At 38.9% G+C, this 22,780-nt stretch overlaps 1 protein-coding gene and 1 non-coding gene across 2 annotated transcripts in view; both read left to right on the forward strand.

Moving 5' to 3' along the window:
• Positions 1-22,553, forward strand: part of Slc26a8 (solute carrier family 26 member 8) — a 67,337-nt gene extending 44,784 nt beyond the window's left edge. The window contains exons 12-21 of the mRNA XM_047558483.1: positions 2,395-2,490; positions 3,937-4,043; positions 4,122-4,191; positions 4,616-4,708; positions 4,832-4,960; positions 13,006-13,371; positions 15,633-15,687; positions 15,785-15,969; positions 21,748-22,055; positions 22,122-22,553. Coding sequence (XP_047414439.1) covers positions 2,395-2,490; positions 3,937-4,043; positions 4,122-4,191; positions 4,616-4,708; positions 4,832-4,960; positions 13,006-13,371; positions 15,633-15,687; positions 15,785-15,969; positions 21,748-22,055; positions 22,122-22,287 — 1,575 coding nt within the window. The 3' untranslated portion in view covers positions 22,288-22,553. The remainder of the gene's footprint in view (positions 1-2,394; positions 2,491-3,936; positions 4,044-4,121; positions 4,192-4,615; positions 4,709-4,831; positions 4,961-13,005; positions 13,372-15,632; positions 15,688-15,784; positions 15,970-21,747; positions 22,056-22,121) is intronic.
• Trnag-ccc (transfer RNA glycine (anticodon CCC)) lies at positions 1,771-1,843 on the forward strand. The gene has a single exon. It is a non-coding gene; the product is annotated as a tRNA-Gly (tRNA).
• Positions 22,554-22,780: the final 227 nt, after the last annotated feature.

The raw sequence follows: 22,780 nt of genomic DNA on the forward strand, positions 1-22,780 counted from the left end.
AAGCGCTCGACCACTGAGCTACAACCCCAGCTCCATTTTTACTTAATCTTGTTAGCACATTTCTGAGTGAGAAGATGTGAATATGATCTGCTCAATGAAATATCTGAACGATTATAAAAATGAAGTTGTATGGCTATTAAACTATGGATCCTTTCTTCTTTCCTTAAAAGACTACAGATGGCTTTTTGCAAAATTCTTATTAGAGTCAGTAATAGAGGCTTCTGGCTAGGATCACAGTTACCAAAAGACCAACATGAACTTGGAAAAACATGATACAAAATAGTACATTCAATGTCATTTCCAATTTTGTGTGAAAAAAGTATATAGAACATATCAAAACATTAAAAATTGTCGTCCCTTTGATAATGGGAATGAGGAAGGAGTGTAATTCTTTTTTTACACTATGAGCATGTTTTACCTTAATATTCACAAAGGTAAGAGTTTCATTCTATATTTTTTTTGAGAAGATTTGTTTATCTTCCATACCCCCCTGCCTCAAGTCAAAACTCATACAAATCTCTTATAAAGCTAAATTTCTTTTCCTTCCCACCATATCTCTGCAAATTGTTGAGAGTTTGGAGATTCTTGATTGGAAAGAAGGTGGTATGGTGGGAAAGAAAGAAAGAAAAGAAAACCAGAGCAACCCAGGGCCCAGCCATTCCTAGTGGTAGAATTAGTTCTAATTCCCAGGCAGAGTTTATTCAGGAAATGAGGACTTAGAAAAAGACTTAGAAATAGTTAACTAACTCAGGGACTTTGTGAACATAGGAGAAAGATGTCTTAAAGTAGGTTAGATTTTTACTTCGAGGCCCTGATAATTTTTATGTCCTTAAAAGTATAAATTTTAACTTTCCAAAATATAGGAAATGTTCTTCCCATTTGAAAATTAGGCTGATCTAAAAAACTTGGAAAACACATAATAGATAAAAATGTCACCTGTCACCAATAATTACAAATAAACCACTAACTTTTTTTTTTTTTTTTTTTGGTATTGGGGATTGAACTCAGGGGCACTCAACCACTGAGCCACATCCCCAGTCCTATTTTGTATTTTTATTTGGAGATAGGGTCTCACTGAGTTGCTTAGCACCTCGCCATTGCTGAGGCTGGCTTTGAACTTGCGATCTAAAGCACTAAAATTTTGTCATATCTAACCAACATTATTCTTTTTTGTTACTGATGCTTTACTTGCTGAGCTACATCCCCAGCTCCCTTTTTTTAAAATTATTTTTTACTTTGAGGCAGGGTATCTCTAAGTTACTGAGGGTCTTATCAAGTTGCTGAGATTGGCCTTGAACTTGAGATCCTCCTGCCTCATCCTCAGGAGTCACTGGAATTACAGGCATGCATGACTGTGCCTGGCAAACAGGTTTATTTTCTGTGAACAGATATTACTTTGCATAGTTGCAACCCTAACTGTACATACAATTTTGTATCATTGATTTTTTTCAATATATAGCACAAAACTCCAAAATTTCTACATGACAGTATATCACTGTGTCTTGATCTGTTGCCAAACAATTTTCCAAAAGGGCAGTGTCCTTTTATACTCAACAACCGTATATATTATATATGGGGTATATATATATATATATATATATATATATATGGGGTATATATATATATATATATATATATATGGGGTATATATATATATATATGGGGTATTAACCGTATATATATATATATATATATATATATATGGGGTATTATCAAAGTTTTTAATTTGCTATTTTAACTCAATTGATTAAAAAAATGATATCTCGGGCTGGGGATATAGCTCAGTTGGTAGAGTGCTTGCCTCCCATGCACAAGGCCCTGGGTTCAATCCCCAGCACCCCCCCAAAAAAAATCTTGAATAGAAACACAAATTTAGAGTTTCTGGGAGTGGATGTTCTCTTGATTTATCATCCCATCTGAGAATGGTTTCTAGATGATGTGAGTAACCAATCTGTCAAGCAAATAAGAAAGGTCAAGTAGCCAAAGGAGCCAGTTTCCCAATGGGTCCTGATGTAACCGTAGTGACGACACTGATGTTACCTTTGGCTACTCCTCCTCTGTCTATGTGAGTAATAAACTCTCTGAAACTAAAAGGGGTCTGTTGTAGCTTTAGTACCTGAATCCGTCAGGCCTTGAACTTGGCCTGACCTTGCCTCACATGTCTGACAAATCATAAAGGAGAGCAGAGAAAGATGTGGAGAATATTTATTTGGGTTGACCCATGAGTTGGAGCATGTATGTGGTATTCATATGAAATAGCAACGTGAGATATTTCTGAGTGACAAGGCTGACTTTTTGACTTTTTGTGGTTCCTTTGTAGGGGATGGGAGCTTTAAACCCCACCCATCCACCCACTGAAGGGAAAATGAAGCTGTGTTTATCTTTTCCCTACAGGCTGTGCTGGCTGGTGTTATTCTGAGCAACGTGATGCCTTACCTTGAAACCATTTACAACCTACCCACTCTGTGGAGGCAGAACCAACATGACTTTGTGAGTGTAGATTCCCTGGCTGAGGATGTGAGGGGCAGAGGGGAAGGTCAGAGAGAGGGAGAGAGAGAAAATAAACAAAAGAAATCTATCATGGATATGAAGAACACCAGCAACTCTGATGCCTTGTATTCTAGTTGAACCCAGGGATGCTTGAACACTGAGCTACTCCCCCAACCCTTTTTATTTTTCATTTTGAGACAGGATCTCACTGAGTTGCTGAGGCTGGCCTTGAACTTGGAATCCTCTTGCCTCAGCCTCCCAGGTCACTGGGATCACAGGTGTATGCCACTATACCTAGCCTTTGCACTCTATATTTCTTTTTAGAAGGAGAGTCAAGGCTGTTGATGCATGAAAACATGGAGTCCTCATTCCAAATATGAAAAATTAAATGAAAGGGATTGATGAAGTGGCTACAGTTACACTACAGACAAGAGGACTTGTCATGCATTGCATATTTGAATGACCTTTAGTCCAATTAATATAAATATCTTCCTGGATAAGAGACACAAGTCTTGGGACTGGGGTTGTGGCTCAGTGGGTTGAGAACTTGCCTAGAACTTGGAGGCACTGAGTTCGATCCTCAGCAGCACATAAAAATAAATAAATAAAATAAAGGTATTGTGTCCATCTACAATTAAAAAAAACAAAAAACAAAAAACTAATGTAAAAAAGAAAAGACACAAGTCTTAATCAGAGAAGGAGGTATCTTACCAGACAGATGACAGCTGGGGCCCAAAACCAGAGAGCAAGAAAGAACAGATGGGGGGACAGAATGTGATGAGAGGAGAAGGACCCAGGAGAGGTAGAGAAATAGAGAAAGGGGTAATTTAGGGAGCCGGATCCCTGAGAGGCAGAGGGGATGTGGTCCAGTGCATAGATGGAGTTCTAGTCCAGGAGGTGGGCTAGTTTTCTCACATGACCGGAAGGTCGAGCAAGAATTGAGAGGAGATCTGAGAAGTGACAGGGTGAGGGAAGTCAATATTTAAGAGAGTTTCAGCTTATTTTTTTCCTGTGGAGATGAAGGTGGTCAGGCAGGGACTTGAAAAGGGTGTTAAAGATTTGTAATAGGGCTGGGGAGATAGCTCAGTTAGCAGAGCCACTTGCCTTGCAATTGTGAGGCCCTGGGTTCTATCCCCACCACTGCCAAAAAAAAAAAAAGATTTGTAATAACTACTACCATGGGGTAAGTGTTGCAGTTTGCTATATTGATGGGTTTTCTAATCTCTACAAAGCCTGTAAGGTAGAGATCATTATCACTATTTTACATCTGGAAAAGAGAATTGAATTTTAGGCAGCCTTGAGGACAAACAGTTTGAGATGTCAGCAGTCCCTATGCCCCAGATGTAGAAGGGAGAGGGTGGAGGTCATTTGAGAAGTAGGACTGATATGTTCTTGATTTTGTGAGTTTTCATGGTCTTCCTTTCCCTTCAACCCCTTTTCCACAAGGTTCTTTGGATCTTGACATTCTTATCTGCAATTTTCCTGGGATTAGACATTGGACTACTTGTTTCACTAGTTTGTGCTTTCTTCATCTTCACTGTCCGTTCACACAGGTACTTTGTCTGTAATAGGAGGTTAGCCACAGCAAGGTAAGGCCATCCTGACCTAAAGGCAAGTGTATTTCCTTTCAGAACTAAGATTCTCACCCTGGGTCAGATCCCTAACACCAACATTTACAGAAGCATCAATGACTATCGGGAGGTAAGAAGACAAAGCAGCCTCCTCTTACCCAGGGGATGGGGTGGACCAAGCCTGGTGCTTAGTTTCTCTACAAAACCCCTTTTGCTGTTGTCAGCTGCTCTGTAGATACACATTCACAAAGGAGGGGGAAGGAAGCAATGCACAAGGGCAGAGGTGGGTTTTTAAGTAACTAAATCCTTCTCAAACTGCAGCCAGCGAAGGGTCACTTTTGAATGGATTTTAAGGAGAGGAAGATCAAGATAAAGAGAGGAGTGAGAAATGGAGGTGCAGGGAGGGAGGGGATGGAAACGTGAGAAAAGAACTTTTTGGTTCTTGCTTCTAATAGGGAAACATACCGATTCTCCAGAAGGTTCTAAAGATGAATTATTCTTGCTGCATGAAATAATTGAGAAATTTCCTTCAACTTCACATTTTGTCTTGGCAGGTTACAAGTATCCCTGGGGTGAAAATCTTCCAGTGCTGCAACTCCATTACCTTTGTAAATGTGTACCACCTCAAAGACAAGCTGTTAAAGGAGGTAGCTCCTCTCCTCCCTACCTTTCTCCACCTGCTGTGCTGGCCTGCGAGCAAATCTCTCCCACCCTTTTGCCTTCCTTTTTGCCACTCACCCTCTGTATGAGAATCCTCTTCTGTCTTTCAGGTCGGTATGGTAAGGGTGCCTCTTAAAGAAGAAGAGATTTTCAGGCTGTTTAATCAAAATGAATCCCACCTACATGACAAGCTATGTAGGTGTACCTGCAACTGTGATGAACTGGAGACACCACCCAGGGTCAGAAATGTCTCTACTTTTCTGCATTTGTCTCCATTTATTTATTTATTTATTTATTTTTGGTACTGGGGATTGAACCCAGGGGCACTTAACTACTTAGCTATATCACCAGCCCTTTTTCATATTTTATTTAGAGACAGGGTCTCCCTGAGTTTCTTAGGGAGGGCCTCACTAAGTTGCCAAAGCTGGCTCCTACCTCAGCCTCCTGAACTGCTGGGATTACAGGTATAGGCCACCGTACCTGGCCCAACTTTTTAAATTTTTTATTATTTATTTATTTTTTAGTTGTCAATGACCTTTGTTATTTGTTTGTTTGTTTATTTATTTATTTGTTGTGCTGAGGACCGAACCCAGGGCCTCACATATGCCAGGCAAGTGCTCTATAACTGAGCCACTTATTTTAAGACACAGCCTTCTTATTTTAAGACACAGTTTCACCAGGCCTGATGATCCAGGCCTGTAATTCCAACAACTCAGGAGGCTGAGGCAGGAGAATCACAAGTTCAAAGTCAGCCTCAGCTTCTTGGCAAGGCCCTAGGCAACTTAGCAAGACCCTGTCTCAAAATAAAAATCGTAAAGGACTGGGGATATAGCTCAGTTGTAAAAGCACGCCTAGATTCAATCCCCAGTACAAAAAAATAAAAAAATAAAAAAACTGTCCTACTAACGTCCCCTAAAGCACTTTAGATGGGCCATAGAGAATTGGAAATCAAAGATTTCAAACAGAAATGACACAAGTTCCCCTTTGAGGTTCAGGTAGAAGGAGAAAGTAGGTAGGTAGGAAGAGATGAAATGACTGCTATTGGTAACAAGATCACAGTTTGCCTTTTGAGACTGTCAGTGTTCATCGTTTCTAACCTGAACTTGGTCTAAATAGTCCCTTCTCGCCAGGCACAGCTGTTCATTTGTGGCTTTTGAGCCTTGCAGTGATCCCCTAGTCTAGTGCCTTTCCCCTAGAAAGCAACACTGTCTACACATACCTTCAACACTTCCCGTCCCTCCAGACTGGGACCTGCAGAACACTGAGCACCCACACTTGTTCCCACCCACTGTAAAGGAACGTAGGTTCTACCAAGTTCCCTGAAAACTACCAGCTTCCCTGCCAAGAGGACAGAGTGAACACTAAATGTCATTTTAATTTTGTATCTACATGGTGCTGAGTATTGTGGAGAACATTTAATTACAAGACATCAGCAAATATACTTTATTTATTTATTTTTGGTGCTGGGGGTCGAACCCAGGGCCTTGTGGTTCCAAGGCAAGCACTCTACCAACTGAGTTATATCCCCAGCCCCACAAACACACTTTAGAGCAGAAAAAGATCATCCAATATTTATTGATCTCCTAATATGTGCCCAGAACCATGACACTATGAAAAAGAAAAAAAAAAAAAAAAAAAAAGGATGTTTTAAAGTTTTATCTTTTTTTTAATTAAGAGATACTTGTACATATTTATGGAGTATAATTTCAATACATGTATACATTGTGCAATGACCTACTAAGGCTAATTAACATATCAGTCACCTCAAATGCTTATCATTTCTTAGTAGTAAGAACATTTAAAATCCCCTCTTTTAGTTTTTTTTTTTTTTTTTTTCCCTTATTCAACAAGTTTATTGAGACCTACTGGGGCCTAAGCCCTGTAGAACATCCTGTGCAGTAGAACACTAGAACTTTTTACAATACCACCAACAGTCTATGAGCATTCCCCTTTCCCCACCTTCTTCCCAACACGTGTTATCTTTCATCTTTTTATAATAGTCAATGTAACAGGTACATAATAATATCTTACAGTGTTTTGAATTTGCATTTCTTTGATGGTTAGAGATGTTGAACATTTTTTCATGTATGGGTCATTGTATCCGTTGTATTAAAAAATGTTTCTTCATGTCCTTTACCCATTTTTGATGGAATTATTTGTTTTCTTGTTCTTGAATAGTTTGAGTTTCTTGTATACTTTGCATATTGGCCCTTTATCTGATGTATGATTGGAAGATATTTTCTCTCAATTTGTGGATTGTCCCTTAACTCTGTTAATTGTGTCCTTTGTTATGCAGAAGCTATTTATTTATTTATTTTTGGTACCAGGGATTGAACCCAGAGGTACTTAACTACTGGGTCACATACTAATCCCTTTTTTATTTTTATTTTGAAACAGGGGTCTTGCCAAGTTGCTTAGGACCTTGCTAAGTTGCTGAGGCTGGCCTCGAGCTTTCAATCCTCCTGCCTCGGCCTCCTGAGTCGCTGGGATTACAGGCATGTGCCACAATGCCCAGCTACAGAAGCTTTTCAGATTGATGCAAACCCATTTGTCTATTTTTTTCTTTCATTGCCAGTGTTTTAGGAATCTTTAAAAAGGAAAAAGAAATTTTTAAGAGTCTCTGTTTCTGTCTTCAAGTAGTCTTTTTCATTGTGGTAAAAAATGAATAACATAAAAAACATGCTATCTTTTTGTTTTTATCAGCACATTATAATTATACATAATAGTGAGGTTTATTGTGACATATTCTTATATGACATAAACAATCTGCTCAATCTCATTCCCAGTACTTCCCTTTCCCCTCTTTTCTCCTTCCCCCTCTCTTTCTTCTACTCAACTCTGTTTATTCTTTTTTAATGGGTGTATTATAATTATAATAAATGTGTAATTCTTTGTGATATATTTGTATGTACACATAGAATAATTTGATTGATTTCATTCCCCAGTGCCTCCCTTTCCTTCCTCTCCTCCTTCCTTTGATCCATTCCTTTACTTCCTTCTTTTTCTGTGATAATTCTTTGGTTTTTTTTTTTTCTAATTCTTTTTCTCTCTACTTCTGTATATGAGGAAAAAAAAATCCAACTCTTGGCTCTCTGCGTCTGGCTTATTTCAATGAATAGGATGTTCCCCAGATCCATCCATTTATCAGCAAATGATAATTTCTTTATGACTGAATATAACTTCATTTTGTATATATACTACTTTTTAAAAAATCCATTCATCTGTTGATAGACACTGATGGTTCCATAACTTGGCTATTGTGGATTACACTGCTATAAACACTGAAATGTATGTATTACTATAATACACTGACTTTGGTCCTTTTGGATAAATTTCCAAGGAGTGGAATGGATAGGTTGTGATGGTTCCATCCCTAGTCTTTTGAGGAATCTTCATACCAATTTCCATAGTGGTTGTACTAATTTGTAGTCCTACCAATAATGTAAAGTTTTCCTTTCTTCCCATATCCTTGCCAGCACTTATCATTATTTATATTCTTTTCGTGTGGGGGAGTTACCAGGTATTAAACTCGGGACCCTCGACCACTGAGCCACATCCCCAGCCCTCTTCTGTTTTTTATTTAGAGACAGAGTCTCACTGAGTTGCTTATTGCCTTGCTTTTGCTGAGGCTGGCTTTGAACTCACAATCCCCCTGCCTCAGCCTCCTGAGCTGCTGGGATTATAGGTGTGTACCACCACACCTGGCCATTTATATTCTTGATGCTTGTCATTCGGAGGTGAGAGGAAATCTCAGTGTAGTTTTGATTTGCATTTCCCTGATTGCTGAGAAAGAACATTGAACTTTTTCATGTATTTCTTAACCATTTGCATTTCTTCTTTTGAGAAATGTCTATTTAGTTCATTTGCCCACTTACTGATTGGGTTATTTGTTGGGTTTTGATGTTAAGTTTTCTGAGTTCTTTATAGATTCAGGATATCAATCCCCTATTAGAAGAGTACCAACAAAGATTTTCTCCCATTTAGTAGGCTCTCTTTGAATTCTTGTAATTGTTTTCTTTGTTGTGCAGAAGTTTTTTTTGTTTTGTTTTGTTTTGTTTTGTTTTGTTTGCGGGGGAAGGGTACCAGGGATTGAACTCTGGGTTTTATTTCTTGAGCTTTAGGAGTTAGTTTTATTAAGGAAGTCAAAGCCTGTGTCTATGAGTTGCAGTGTTGACACTGTTTTCTTCTAGGAGTCATCTTTCTGGTCTAACTCCTAGGATTCTGATCCACATTGAGTTGACTTTTGTTCAGGGTGATAGATAGGAATCTAGTTTCATTCTTCCACATCTGGATATCCAGTTTTCCCATTACCATTTGTTAAAAAATCTGTCTTTTCTCCAGTGTGTGTTTTTGGCACCTTTGTCAAAGATGAGATGACTGGGTCTGTGTGAGTTTGTCCTTGTATTCTATTCTATTGTTCTATTCCATTGGTCTTCGTGTTTGTTTTTATGTATATACTATGCTGTTTTTTGTTAGTATAGCTCCATAGTATAATTTGAGGCTGGGTATTGTGATGCCCTTCAGTCTTATTCTTATTGCTTAGAATTGCATTGGGCTATTCTGGGTCTTTAATTCTTCCATATGAATTTTAGAGGACTGGTTTTTCTACTTTTTTGAACAATGCCATTGATATTTTGATGGAGATTGCATTGAATCTGTAGATTAGTTTTGGTAATATGACAATTTTAACAATGTTAATTCTGCCTATCCAAGAACATGAATGGTCTTTCCATCTTCTAATGTCTCTATCAATTTCTTTCTTCAGTAATCTAAGATTTTCATTATATAAATATATATAAGTCTTTCACCTCCTTGGTTAGATTTATTCCCAGGGTTTTTTTTTTTTTTTTTTTCTTTTAGGCTATTGTGAATGGAATTGTTTTCCTAATTTCTTTGTCATTGGGTTCATTATAGATGTATAGAAAAACTATTGATTTTTGTGTGCTGATTTTGTATCCTGCTACTTTGCTGAATTTGTTCATCAGCTCTAGAAGTCTTTTGGGGAAATTTTTGGGTGGTCTTTTAAATGTAGAATCATCCATAAACAGAAATAATTTCAATTTTTCTATCTGTAGCCCTTTAATTTCCTTCTCGTTAATTGCTCTGGATAAAATTTCAGGAAGTATATTGAATAGAAGTGAGATTGGACATCCTTGTTTTGTTCTTGATTTTAGAAGAAATACTTTCAGTTTTTCCCCATTCAGTATGATGTCAATTGTGGGTGTGTCATACGTAGTGTATGATATTGAGGCAAGTTTCCTTCTATCCCTGGTTTGTTTAGCATTTTTAAGATGAATGGATGCCGAATTTTGTCAGACTTTTTCTGTATCTATCGATATGATCATGAGATTTTGTCCTTAATTCTATTTATATGATGAATTACATTTATTAATTTGTCTATGTAAACCAACCTTGCATTCCCAGAATGAAACCAACTTGCTCATCATGTAAGATCTTCTTAATGAAAACACACCTCTTAACCATGTTTAAGTTCAGTAGCGTTAAGCACCCTGTCTTCACATTTATTTCACAATCACTACCACCATCCATCTCCAGAATCTTTTTTCATCTTCTGGAACTGGAAGTCTGAATCCATTAAACAAAGACTCCTTATTTCCCTTTCCTCCCTGACCCTGGAAACCACTATTCTACTTTCTGTTTCTATGAATTTGACTGGTCTAGATACTTCATATAAGTAGAATCATAATAGTATTTATCTTTTAGTGGCCTGGTTTATTTCACTTAGCATAATGTCCTTAAAGTTCATGGAAATTTTTAAACATATAGAGAAGCATAATGAGCAGTCACGTCCTGCCATCAACTTTAAGATTTGTCAACTTATACCCAATCTTGTCTCACCCACCTGTGTACTTCCCCTTCCTCCATAAAATCATAAATTGTTTTGAAGTACTTCATGGATTTTTAAATCAAATTAGAGATAATTCTCTATTTAAAAAAAAAATATATATATATTTTTTTTTAGTTGTTGTTTGACCTTTATTTTATTCATTTAGTGCTGAGAATCAAACCCAGTGTCTCACACATGTGAGGCAAGCGCTCTACCACTGAGCCACAACCCCAGCCCAAGACAACTCTCTATTAATGTGACATATAAGTTTTTTATATTTTATCAATCCTAAATGGATATTTTTTTTCACATTTCCAATATTTGGATGTATTAACTAATCCATGACATGCCATTATTTCATTCTTAGCATTTTTTCTTTTTTGGTGTTATGAAAAATGATGGTATAACTTATATTTTATTAAATAGGATAGTGAAACATGCAATATATAATATTATATTGTTACTTCCTAAACTGTGGGCAAAGGGAGATTGGCATGAACTCAAAAAGTCAAAGAAACTTCATGTAGCAATGGACGTGTTCTGGGTAGGAGAGAAATGTGGATTGATATTAGATAGGAAAAAAGAGGATTCTCAGTTCATGAATAGGTTTGTACAGGGACCCTGAAGTAGACATAAACCTGAAGTTCTCAGGGTAAGAATCTTGGCCTGGGAAATAAGTTCAGACAGAAATGGCACAAGGGACTTGTAAGAAAGACAGGAATGTAGAGTCTGTGAGGTCGAGAACAGAGAGGCTCTCAGAAAGTTTCCTCGACCTGGAGAAGCTTGTATTCTCTGCCACTGGGTTAACCCACACCTGTCCCCCAGAGGTCTGGCCTCAGTGCCTTTCATGTCTTAAGGAAGAACTCTCACAATTGAACTATCATATCATCTATCCACACCACTTTTTTTTTTGCTATACAATATATACTACTTTACTACCTTGAATGGCTTTTATCTTTTTTTTTTTTTTTTTTTTTTTGCAGTGCTGAGGATTGAACCCAGGGTCTTGTGCTTGTGAGGCAAGCACTCTACCAACTGAGCTATATCCCCAGCCCAATGGCTTTTATCTTTAATTTTTAAAAAATTAACTTCTTGGGCTGGGTAGATAGCTCAGTCGGTAGAGTGCTTGCCCTGCAAATATAAGACCCTGGGTTCTATCCCTGGCACTGCAAAAAAAAATTAACTTCTTTTCTTACTTCCTGCTGAGGAACCTGGGGCTTCACACATGCTAAATCCACTCTCTACCACTGAGCTAAACCCCCAGTTCTAAAATTTATTTCACAAGTCATATTATCATTAGAATGATAAGAGTTTTAATTTTTTTGTTGTGACATCATTTATATCATTTATTCTTCAAAGCTTTCACATTTATTTTTCCTTTCAGCTTCACATTTTGTCATTTTAAAAGAGTAAGCAACTTATTTAGACTTCATATCAGAAATGATTTTGGCTTGTTAAATAACTTTCTGATATACCTAGTGCTTTTCAAATTATGCGAGTAAGAGTCAATTTCAGGAGTAGAGGACATTTCACCTGGAAGTCAGGTCCTAGCCAGGTGGCAGCTGTGAAAGCTTATCTGACACAGTGCTTCAGTTGTGACATATTGTTTTTCCATTCCATGCAGTTTTCTTGAGCATAAACTGCCAATATCCTGATTATTCTCGAGGGTGTGTCATATCAATTCACAATCATGCTTGTGGTCAATCACTTTTCCCAGTGATAACAGATTAAAAAATAAAAAAAGAAACATCATTCAGAATTATGCCACTCTAGCAAGCATACTCTTTTCATTTTCCCATGAACCTTATAGTCCTCATCCACTCACATTCTTTATTTATCTTTTTATGGACATGTGTACTCCCCCCAGGTAGAATCTGATCCTTGTGAATGCAGGGTTCATATTCAGACCTTGCATGTCATGGTATTCTTGGTCATTGGTGCTGTCCTTAAGCTACAGAAGGTATGTGGGCCTATTAAATAGACTGAAAGGAAGGAGAAGTAAAGATAGCCCCAGTCAAGTAACTTTTTGTTTTCTTAAGAAAGCGTGACAGAAGACTGTTGCATCGATAAAAGAAGAAGGTACTGATAAAAGGCCTGATAGAAAGACAGACTCCAAACAAAATATGGGTAGAAATTGAAGACTAATGAGGACCCAGGGACAAAGGAAAGGAAAAAATCAAAGATGATTTTAAGTCTGGCTTACTAGAATAATAATGTCATTGATGTCCATAGGATGTTGGGAAGAAGCCCCTGTGGGTGGTTAGGATAAGGAAAGATGAATGTAGCTTTGGTCATGAGATATCCAAATAAAAAATGGACAGTAGTACCTAGTTTGGGGAGAAATTTCATAGGTGAGAGGGAAGTGAGCTAGTAGACAGATACAGTGTAGTCACTGTACTTCCAGCCCTTGTTTGAATGGCATCTCTATTCTTTCAGATTATCTACACAGAACGCTTTGAAAATAAACAGAACCTTGATTCATCCTCCATTAACCTGGTCCGATGTTCACATTTGGATAGCATAAACATGAGCCAGAGTTTATCTGATGACCAAGTGCCAAACACAGGATCTTCCACATCTCAGAGAAATCAAGAACAAAACTATGAGGATGTGGAGAAAGTCCGGCTTGCTAACCACCCCTCAAGAAACAGCTTGCTTCCACTGCCTGAAGCTACTGAAAGTCAGGAGTTATCAACCATCCCTTACTCGGACAGGTCTTATCAACCCAGCATCCACACCATCATCCTGGATTTCTCCATGGTGCATTATGTTGATTTTCAAGCTTTGGTGGTATTAAGACAGGTAAGTACCTGGGGGGGCTTTGTTGAGAGCTCCAATTGCCTCACACCACCCACACCCACACCCCATCCCCATTTGATCCCGTTAGCCTCTGATTAGCTACTTCATCACTGCTAGGTTAGCAGAAACTTGAACATGGATGGTAATTTAAGTCCAATCAGAATAAAATGAATTGGGTTGGTTCAGTAAGCATGAGCCATTTATTACTTCTCCAGAAATGCAAAAAGGAAATTCCCAACACCATTGAAGTAGCAATCTGTGCCATGGCCCCATGTAACTCCCAGTACATCCTAGGAGTTAGCTGAAAATCTTTTGAAGGAGTAGGTTTGAGTGGTACAGAAAGAAGCTCACCAAGAACTCCTACTGTTCAGCTGCTCTGAGCCAGACACTGGGTTGTCTTGTACTTAGATATGAAGAAGGTGGAATGAAATGACACCCCAAGCCTGGAGCTGCCTATCCAGTATCTGATGCAGAGTCTTCCCACTGCCCTGTTCATTACGGGCACCTGCAGGTAGAAGAGGACAGGGAAGATTGTTTTCCTTCAAAGTTCATGTCACCAAGACCTGACTCCTGCTCTCGTGTTCTGTGGCCTTCTCATCTCTCTCCTTCCAATACACAACAGACAGTTTATGTGCACAGTCAACCGTTCTGGTTTTGTTGCTCAATGTCTCATAAATACAGTGTACTTTCTTCAGCCCGCTTATCTCAGTGGATAGCACTCTATCTTACCTCCGCCCCTGTTTGCAGTGGCCCAGGTTTAAGCACCTTGAGCACTCACTCCCGGATTCTGACTACATCCACCGTTTTTTAAGATATGCTACTTTGGTAGGTTTGCCTTCTTTTATCTTGGAATTCTACTTTACCATACATTTTTATTCCCAAGGGGATAGTATTCTCTTAAGTGAAGCAGTATCAAGTTTTTCATAACAGAGAGAACTCTGGCTGCCAGTCTGGAAATGTGTGCTTTGTTGTAGCTTCAGTGCTCGCTGTCTGTCTGACCCAAGGCAGATTACTAAATTGCACTGAGTCTGTTTCCTCTTTAAAATATCCCATAGCGCAACTGTGCTTTCCTCACCTCGCTCCCACCCGTCACCACTTAATGTAAAGACACCATATTTTCTGGCCCTTGTGGATGACTACTTTCTGCTCTATCCCCATAGAGGAAATGTCAGATATCTTTACTTTAAATCTGTGAAACATTCTTGGTGCACTTTATACTCTAAAATATAGGTTTTCTTAAATTCCCTTTGTAATTGTTCTGTATACCCCTATTTAAAAAATACTGTTTTGTTTACCTTATAATTGGCAATTTAAGCTGGGCATGGTGGCACATACCTGTAATCCCAGCAGCATGGGAGGCTGAGGCAGAAGGACAGCCAGTTCAACACCAGCCTCAGCAATTTAGTGAGGCCCTGAGCAACTTAGTGAGACCCTGTCTCAAAATGAAAAGTAAAAAATGGGCTGGGAATGTGGCTCAGGGTTTAAGCACCCCTGGGTTCAATCCCTGGTACAAAAAAAATGAATGACTTTCTGTTTCCTCTTGGTGCTGATAGAAGCAAAGTCTGTTTGGTTTCTTTTAACATTTTAAGTTGATGCTCAGGGATGAAGTCTACTCAATCCTAGAGGGTTACAATTAATATTGACTTGGTTGGAAGTGAACTTCAAATGATTTATTGCCCCAGAGCTTGGCATATTGGCTGAAGTAAACTTGAGTTAGCATCAGATACTAAATATCTGATGTTTTACTAAAGTCAAATGCAACTTTGCAGAGCAGCTCTGACTGTACCTTCAGGATTTTTGAATTCTATTTCCCACTGCATCCCCTGACCGTCTTTGGGCCAAATCTCACCCGCTTGGCTTGATGAATTCCAGGGAGCAGGGGCACACACAAACATTAAATAATAATCCCAAGGTAGGGCCGTTCCTGATGACTTCCAAAGTGTTCCTGTCACATCTGTGCCCATCTCTATTCCAGGGCTTTCCTCAGGCAGACGTTTTTCTCTTTATGTGAACTGTTGCCCACCTCAAGACTCTGGCATCCCTCCATCTCATCCCCACCTGCCATAAGATAGTCGGACTCTCTTTTGTGTTCCCTGGCCTTCAGAAGTCCACTCATCAAATGTTTGTAAAGCAGAATTGAGAGGCAACAGTACTTATATCCCAGATGAGCCCATGGCCAAAGGGGTTTGAAAACTCAGCTAATTTAAAGTCCCTTTCTTAGTGAGCACAAAGCTGTCTGACACTGATTCACTCTCTCCCTGCAGATGTGCAATGCTTTCCAAAACGCCAACATTCTAGTGCTCATGGCAGGGTGTCACCGTGAGTATCCTTCACCCTGTGAGAGGGCTGGGTCTTGCATCCTGGGGGCTCTGCTCCCCAGGCGTCTGACACTGTGTGTTCCGGGTTTGGTTTGTAGCCTCTGTGGTCAGGATGTTTGAAAAGAATGACTTCTTTGATGCTGGCATCACCAAGGCCCAGCTATTCCTCAGCCTCCATGATGCCGTGCTGTTTGCCTCATCAAGGAAGTTTACAGAGCTCTCTGAGTTAAGCGATGATGAATCTGAGACAGTGATACAGGAAACCTACTCAGACGTGAACAAGGTTGGATGATGGGAAGCACATGGGGAGGTGGGGAAGGGGGAGACACCTGATCTGGTGGAGATGAAAAATGTCCAGGAAAGGTTTTCCAGTGTGGCTATACCAGAATCTGAGATGTTGAAAATGCTCTCTTACTGACCCATAAATAGCAGTGCCAAGTGCCTCTACTGCCTTGGCATCTGGGTGGTATCCAGAACACTCTTCAACTGAAGAGAGGGTTAATGCAATGCAGTGGCAGCCCAGAGCCTCCCTTTACATCAGTCTTGGTTAGTGCCCTACCAATCACTAAATATCTTAAATATCTTCCTTAGATAGACCTTTAGAGCCTACCCCACCTAGACCTTTGGGATGAATAATAAAGCTAATGAATTAACTGAGGTGAATATCTGCATGTCTGATACTTTGACTATTATTTACCTTGTGAGTAATAGAAGATTTATTCAACCTTACCAAAGGCAAAAGAAAAAGATATATGTCAGAAGTTTTAGTCATTTATTAATTCTAAGTAAATAACTTGTTCTTCAGCATTTTCAAATTACTATCTGTGTAGGTCAAAGTTTCAAAACCAAAAAAAAAAAAAAAGAAAGAAAGAAAAAAGAAATTAAAAACACAGATGGATATCAAATACTATTTAATGACTTAGGAATTATTTTTCAATCAAATCTATGATTCAAATCTGTAGATATCAATAATGTGTGAATTTTTATGACAAGAAAAGTATTACCACATTAATAAGTGTTTTTAAAAACTCTAAGAAGTAAAAGATATCCAGGCTTGTAAAACATAGCCTCTTTCTTTCTTTCTTTTTTAAATTTTTTGTTGTAGATAGACCGAATACTTTATTTTACTTATTTTTATGCAGTGCTGAGGATCCAACCCAGTGCATCACATATGTGAGGCAAGCACTCTGCCATTGAGCTACAGCCCCAGTCCTCTTTCTTTCTTTCAGCAATGTATTACCAGTTATTTCCTTTGCTTTGGTGATAATTCTCACAAGTTATATGTCTCTGTTTTATCCAGAATAATTTTTCCCTGGTAGCTAGATCTGAATTTTTTTTTTTTTTTTTTTTTTTTTTTTGTCTACTCTATAGTTTACTTCCATTTACAAAATCATAGATGCAGAAAACCATTCCATTAGAAGGGGCATCAGAGCTCATCAGGTTCACCTCTAGTCAGAACAAGAATTCTCTTGACAACATCTTTGGCCAGAGGTGGTCCTTCTTATCAGAATTTACATTCCTTTTTGAACTTTAATACACATCAGAATCACCTGAATGTGCTGTTAAAACAAAGATAGTTAGGCCCCTTTGTGTCCCAATTCACTGAATTTCTGATTCAACATGTCCAAGGTGGGTCCTAAGACTTTACATTACTACCCATTTATCAGACAATATTGCTGGTACTAACTGGTACAGGAACCACATTTTGAGAATTATTGCCCTAAGATTCGACCTACACCCTTTACTGTCAAAATCTAATGCGCCTGGTAATCTTTGATGTGTGCCAGACATTGTATTTGGAAAATGTTTATAGAAATACTTTGTGGCCTACGATGATATTTTTTCTTCCAGAAAGAAATGGATTGTTTTTCCAGATACCTGGAGGTACTAGCAATCCAGGATTGCTTTGATCTGATATCAGGGCTTGAAGTTTTCTTGACCATCCTGATGATCCAAAGTTCATTTATAGTTCCTGGGAAGGTTCACCATAACCCCTCCCTCAGCAGATCATGGAATGTAATTTTTGCAACCCTAAGCCCTTAAAGATATAAAGGTATCACTCAGCACTGCTCCATGTGCTATTTCTAGATCATCAAATACCCTCATGACAAAGTGGCCCCAAAGGCTAGATTCATCTCCCTAGATTTTCATCTCTTCCTATTCCTGTCCTGGTAATTCCTCTTCATCTTGTTAGCATTATGGTACCTTCAAGCAGAGATTTTTAAAAAAATATTCTACCTAGTTATTCACAGTGGGAGGGTTGGTCTCCATTATGTAGTCTGCTTTTACTTTAAATGGAAGTTTCTTCATTTTTTTATTTATATTATGATTCTCTTAACATTTGTTTTTTTATATTATGTAGTCACATCTATTAATCTTTCTTTTTATTTTCCACTTATTTTTGCTTATGAAGTTATTCCCACATACAAAGTAAATAACATTTTTTCCTACATTTTGTTTTCATTTTCATATGCTATACTCTGTAATCTAACTAGAATGTGTTTCAGTGTATAACGCTAAAGATAACCATTTTTTAAAATCTATATAGCTAACTATTTTGAACTCTACCATCTGTCTCAGTCCATGTATGCTGCTATAATAAAATTCCTGAGACTGGGTAATTTATAAATAACAAAAATTTATTTGCCACAGTCCTGGATGCTGAAAAGTCAAAAATCAAGGCCCCAGCAAGTTCGATGTCTGGCGAGGGCTTGTTCCATCATTGGCATCCTCCTCACATGAAGGAAGTAGAAACCTTTTGCCCTTTTAGAAGGCACTAATCACTTTCCAAAAGGCCCCACCTCTTAATACCACCACAGTGGATATTAAGTTTCAACATGAATTTTGGAGGACGTACATGCAAACTGTAGTACCATCCAACCATCTCTTGAATAAGTCTTCTTTGCCTCACTAATCTCAGATGCCATTTTCATTAAATATTATTTACTTACCCAAACTAAAACCCACTTCTATCCTGGTTTTTGGTTTCATTGTTCTTCATAGCTTTGGTATCATACTATTTTGATTACTATAACTTGATAATACATTTTAACATTTTAGTTAAGAAGTTCTGTGTTAACAGGCACAGTGTTGCATGCCTGTGATACCAGTGACTCAAGAGACTGAGGCAGGAGGATGGCAAATTTGAAGTCAGTCTGTAATTTAGCATGGCAATAATTTAGGGGAAAAATTTACCAAGACCCTGTCTCAAAATAAAAATTAAGAAAAAGGGTTTGGGGTGTAGCTCAGTGGTACAGTACCTCTGGGTTCAATCCTTAGCAACACACGTGCATGCACACACATGCGCACACACTGCCCTGTGTTATCAACATTCTGTTTCAAAATTTTCTAACAGAAAAAAATTTTTTTCTAACTCATTATCACTAATTTATTCTTCCAAACCAACTTTTGAATCTTTATCAGTTTCTACTTTCTACTCTCAAAATGCAAACAAACAAAAACTAAACAAACAAACCCAAAGAAAACCTGTTGGAAATTTCTTTAGAATTACATTAACAACATAAAATAATCTGAGAATTTATATCTTTACAGTATCTGTTCTTCCTATACAGGAACATGGACTGTCTACATTTATTCAGTCTTTTTAAATGTTAAATTCATAAAAAGGTTTTACAACTTGCTTCATGTAGACAAAGCCTAGCTTATATTTTTATATGTTTTACATGTATTGTTTTTTAAAATAAGTTGTGTTAGGCCACACATGGTAGTACACGTGTTTAGTTCCAGCTACTCAAGAGGCTGAAAAGGGAAGATAACGAGCCCATGGACTTGAGACCAGCCTGGGTAGCATAGCAAGATCCTGTCTCAAACTAAGAGCAACAACAATAAAATAAATTTTCTCTCTCATTAGATGGTCCAACTGGCAATTTCTGAGATATAAGGAACCCACTGATTTTCTGTTGGGGAGGAGTGTGGTGCTGGACCGAACCCAGGGTCTTATGTATGCTAGGCAAGTGCTCTACCATTGAGCCACATCTCCAAACCAAATATTGATTTTTTTATAATTATTTGGCCACCCTGTGAATCATTTTACTAGTCCTAAGAAGTTTCATTAAAAAAAAATAATAATAAGTTTCATTGTTAATTCTCTTCAGTGTTTTGCTCCATTTTGTTTGTACTGGGGATTGAACCCAGGGTTGCTTAACCACTGAGCCATAATCCTTTTTTATATTTTGATACAGGGTCTTGCTGAGTTGCTTAGAGTTTCTCTGAGTTGCTGAGGCTGACCTTGAACTCACAATCCTCCTGCCTCAGCCTCCCTAGCTGTGTGATCACAGGCGTGTGTCACTGCACCTGGCCTTTCTCGTTTTTTTTATATAGCAAAATATATACTAAAATTAACACTAATCTGTCATTTTCTCTTAGAATTTATATTCAATATTACATATTATTGTATAAGTTAGATCTCCCAAAATAATTTAAATAATAGCACTGAATCTTGTCTTCTCCTGGAGTTGATGAGAAAGCTTCTTGTCAGCCTATATGAAGGCTAGTGGTAATGGTGTTTAAGATGGACATTTATTGACTGCTTTTAAAAAAAAAGTATTTTTCTAGTTTATTAACATTCTTTTCAGGACTTAGATTAAGAGTTGATACTGAATATATCAATTTGTTTCTGGCATTTAAGATAGGGATGACTAGAAGAGGAGCCAGTCCTATTTTCTATTTTGTTTGTATTAAATTTGAGATGTCTACTAAACATCTAAATGGGGATGTCAAGAATGGAAGTAGGTATATGAACCTGCAGATTAGGGGAATGGTTATAACCAAAGAGTCACTGGCACATAGATGGTAATTATGGGTCTAAATAAAATTACCCATGGGGGAGAGTGGATGGAGAAGAGTAGGGTCCCAGGATCAAGACTTGGAACATGCTGCCATTTAAAACTCCAGCAGAGTTGGGCTTGGTGGCACAACTACTCAAGAGGTTTGAGGCAGGAGGACTGCAAGTTGAAGACCCGTCTCAGCAACTTAGTGAGACCCTGTCTCAAAAATAAATAAATGAAAGAAAGAAAGGGAAAAAACTGAAGATGTAACTTAGTGGTGGAGTGCTTGCCTAGCATGTGCTGGGTCCTGGGTTCAATCCCCAATATGGGGGGTGCAGTGTGAATCCAGCAGAAATAGAGAAGACAGCATAGAGACCAAGAAGAAGCAAACCAGTAAGGAAGAAGGAAAAGCAGACATGTCAAATGGTAAAAAATAAATAAATAAATAAAAATAAGCAAATCTTTGAGAAGGGTGAAAGTGGTAAATTTCATGGGACATTGCTTACTGCAAGGGTGACTCACCAAACCTTGCAGGCACCTGCTATGGGACAGGCGTGGTGCCTGGCACTGGGAATATCAAGGAACAGGCACTGCAAGGAACTCAGGGCCTAGGAAGGGGTAGATTTGTAAATACGGGAACCTATCACTGGTACAATGATAGAAGTATGAGTGAAGTACAGCTGGAATACAGAGGAAGCTGGGATCCTGGCTGGTCATCTTGGATCTGAATCTGGAATGATGAATAAGTATATGTGGAAGATGGAGGAGGACAAGGCAGGCAAAAGGAGCAGCGTGAGTCAAGGTAAGCAGTAGTCAGGCAACTCTGGGTAGTGCCATGGCTAGAGTAAAGGGTGGGTACCACAGGTGGAGATGATGCTAGAGAAAATGGCAAGAGGCCAGGTGCAAATAGCCTTACGTGCCCTGTCAAGAATTTCAATGGGGGTGGCAAGATAGGTAAGATCAAGAACACAAGATGTTTCAGAATACTGTCAAGACCATTGCTATTTAAATGGTGGATCATGAAATCCAGTCTAGCTAGAAAAGCCAGAGAGATCAGAAGTTAGGGACTGACTGAGCCTGAAGAATAGTGAATAGCTGAGAAATCAAGGAGGGCAAAGAAGATGAGAAGCAGATTTAGGCAAGAAATATTTTCTTCTTTGCCAGGAACCTGTGGTTCTGGTACCTTAAGTCCTATTATATTTTGCTATTCTTTGACTGCTTGAAAGTTAAACTTTAATTGGAAATTTTACCCCATCTAATTGTGTGTATTTCAGAATGACATTCCAAGATTTAAAATGGGTAGTAATTTTCCAGAAAGCAAAAAAAATCCAAGTCCAAGCTTCGCCAAGGCCCAGCAGACAGTAGAAGAGGAGTCGGAGTTTGATTTGGAAATGGAACCCATGCTGGAGTCAGAACAAGATGTGAGACTGGATTCTTACCTAGATCAGGAGCTGGAAAATGAGTCAGAGCTGGAGCCTCGATCTGATCTGGAGCCCGACACAGAGCCCCAGTCTGAGCTGGAGCTGGAACCTGAGACTGAGGTGGAGCCGGAGACGGATCCGGAGCCCAAGACCCCACCAGAGCCTGAGACTGAGCCTGAGATGAAGCTGGAGATGGAGAGGCAGCCCCAGCACAAACCCACATCGAGGGCTTACACTTACCCCCGGCGGCACCACTGGCAGCCTCACTCTGGAGTTCCCCAAACCCAGTCTCAGACTCGGCCTCAGACACCATCAATGGAGAGGAGAGGGCAACATATGAATTACTCAACCAATGAGTATAATGATCACTCCTGGGAGGCGAACTGGGAATAAGGGGTCAGAAAACCTGGGCAAATTCTTCCCACCCAAAAGGGGCCGCTTGGTCAGGAAACCTAGACTGGGTACATGCTAGCAATACTTTGCTTTGTGACTCCTCCGCCTGCTGCCTCCCTACTGGGCACTGGAATCACACTCCCTGGCCCCATTACCACATGCCCACGATGTCTCTACATTCCCTGTCTCCTCATTTCCGCTTCAGCAGATATTCCAGTGAAGGGTTTCCTTCTTCAAGCACCCTACATCTCTAGGCTTCATGCCAGACTACCTCTGACTTACTTCTTTCATTTCTGTTCCCCTTTCTCCAAAGAGATGAGGTTCAAATAAAATATATAACTCTAATTATGTTTGAATCCTTCCAGCACCTTCTCCCTTCTCTGCATTTTGTTTCCCTAAGGAAATGTCAAATGGGAGGGATTCCAGGAGGGAGTGAACATGTTGGAGAAAGATGAGCCTGGAAAAGAAAACACGGGTAGCATTTCTATTTTGT

This window comes from Sciurus carolinensis, chromosome 7 (genome assembly GCF_902686445.1).
Source record: "Sciurus carolinensis chromosome 7, mSciCar1.2, whole genome shotgun sequence".
NCBI classification, from domain to species: Eukaryota; Metazoa; Chordata; class Mammalia; order Rodentia; family Sciuridae; genus Sciurus; species Sciurus carolinensis.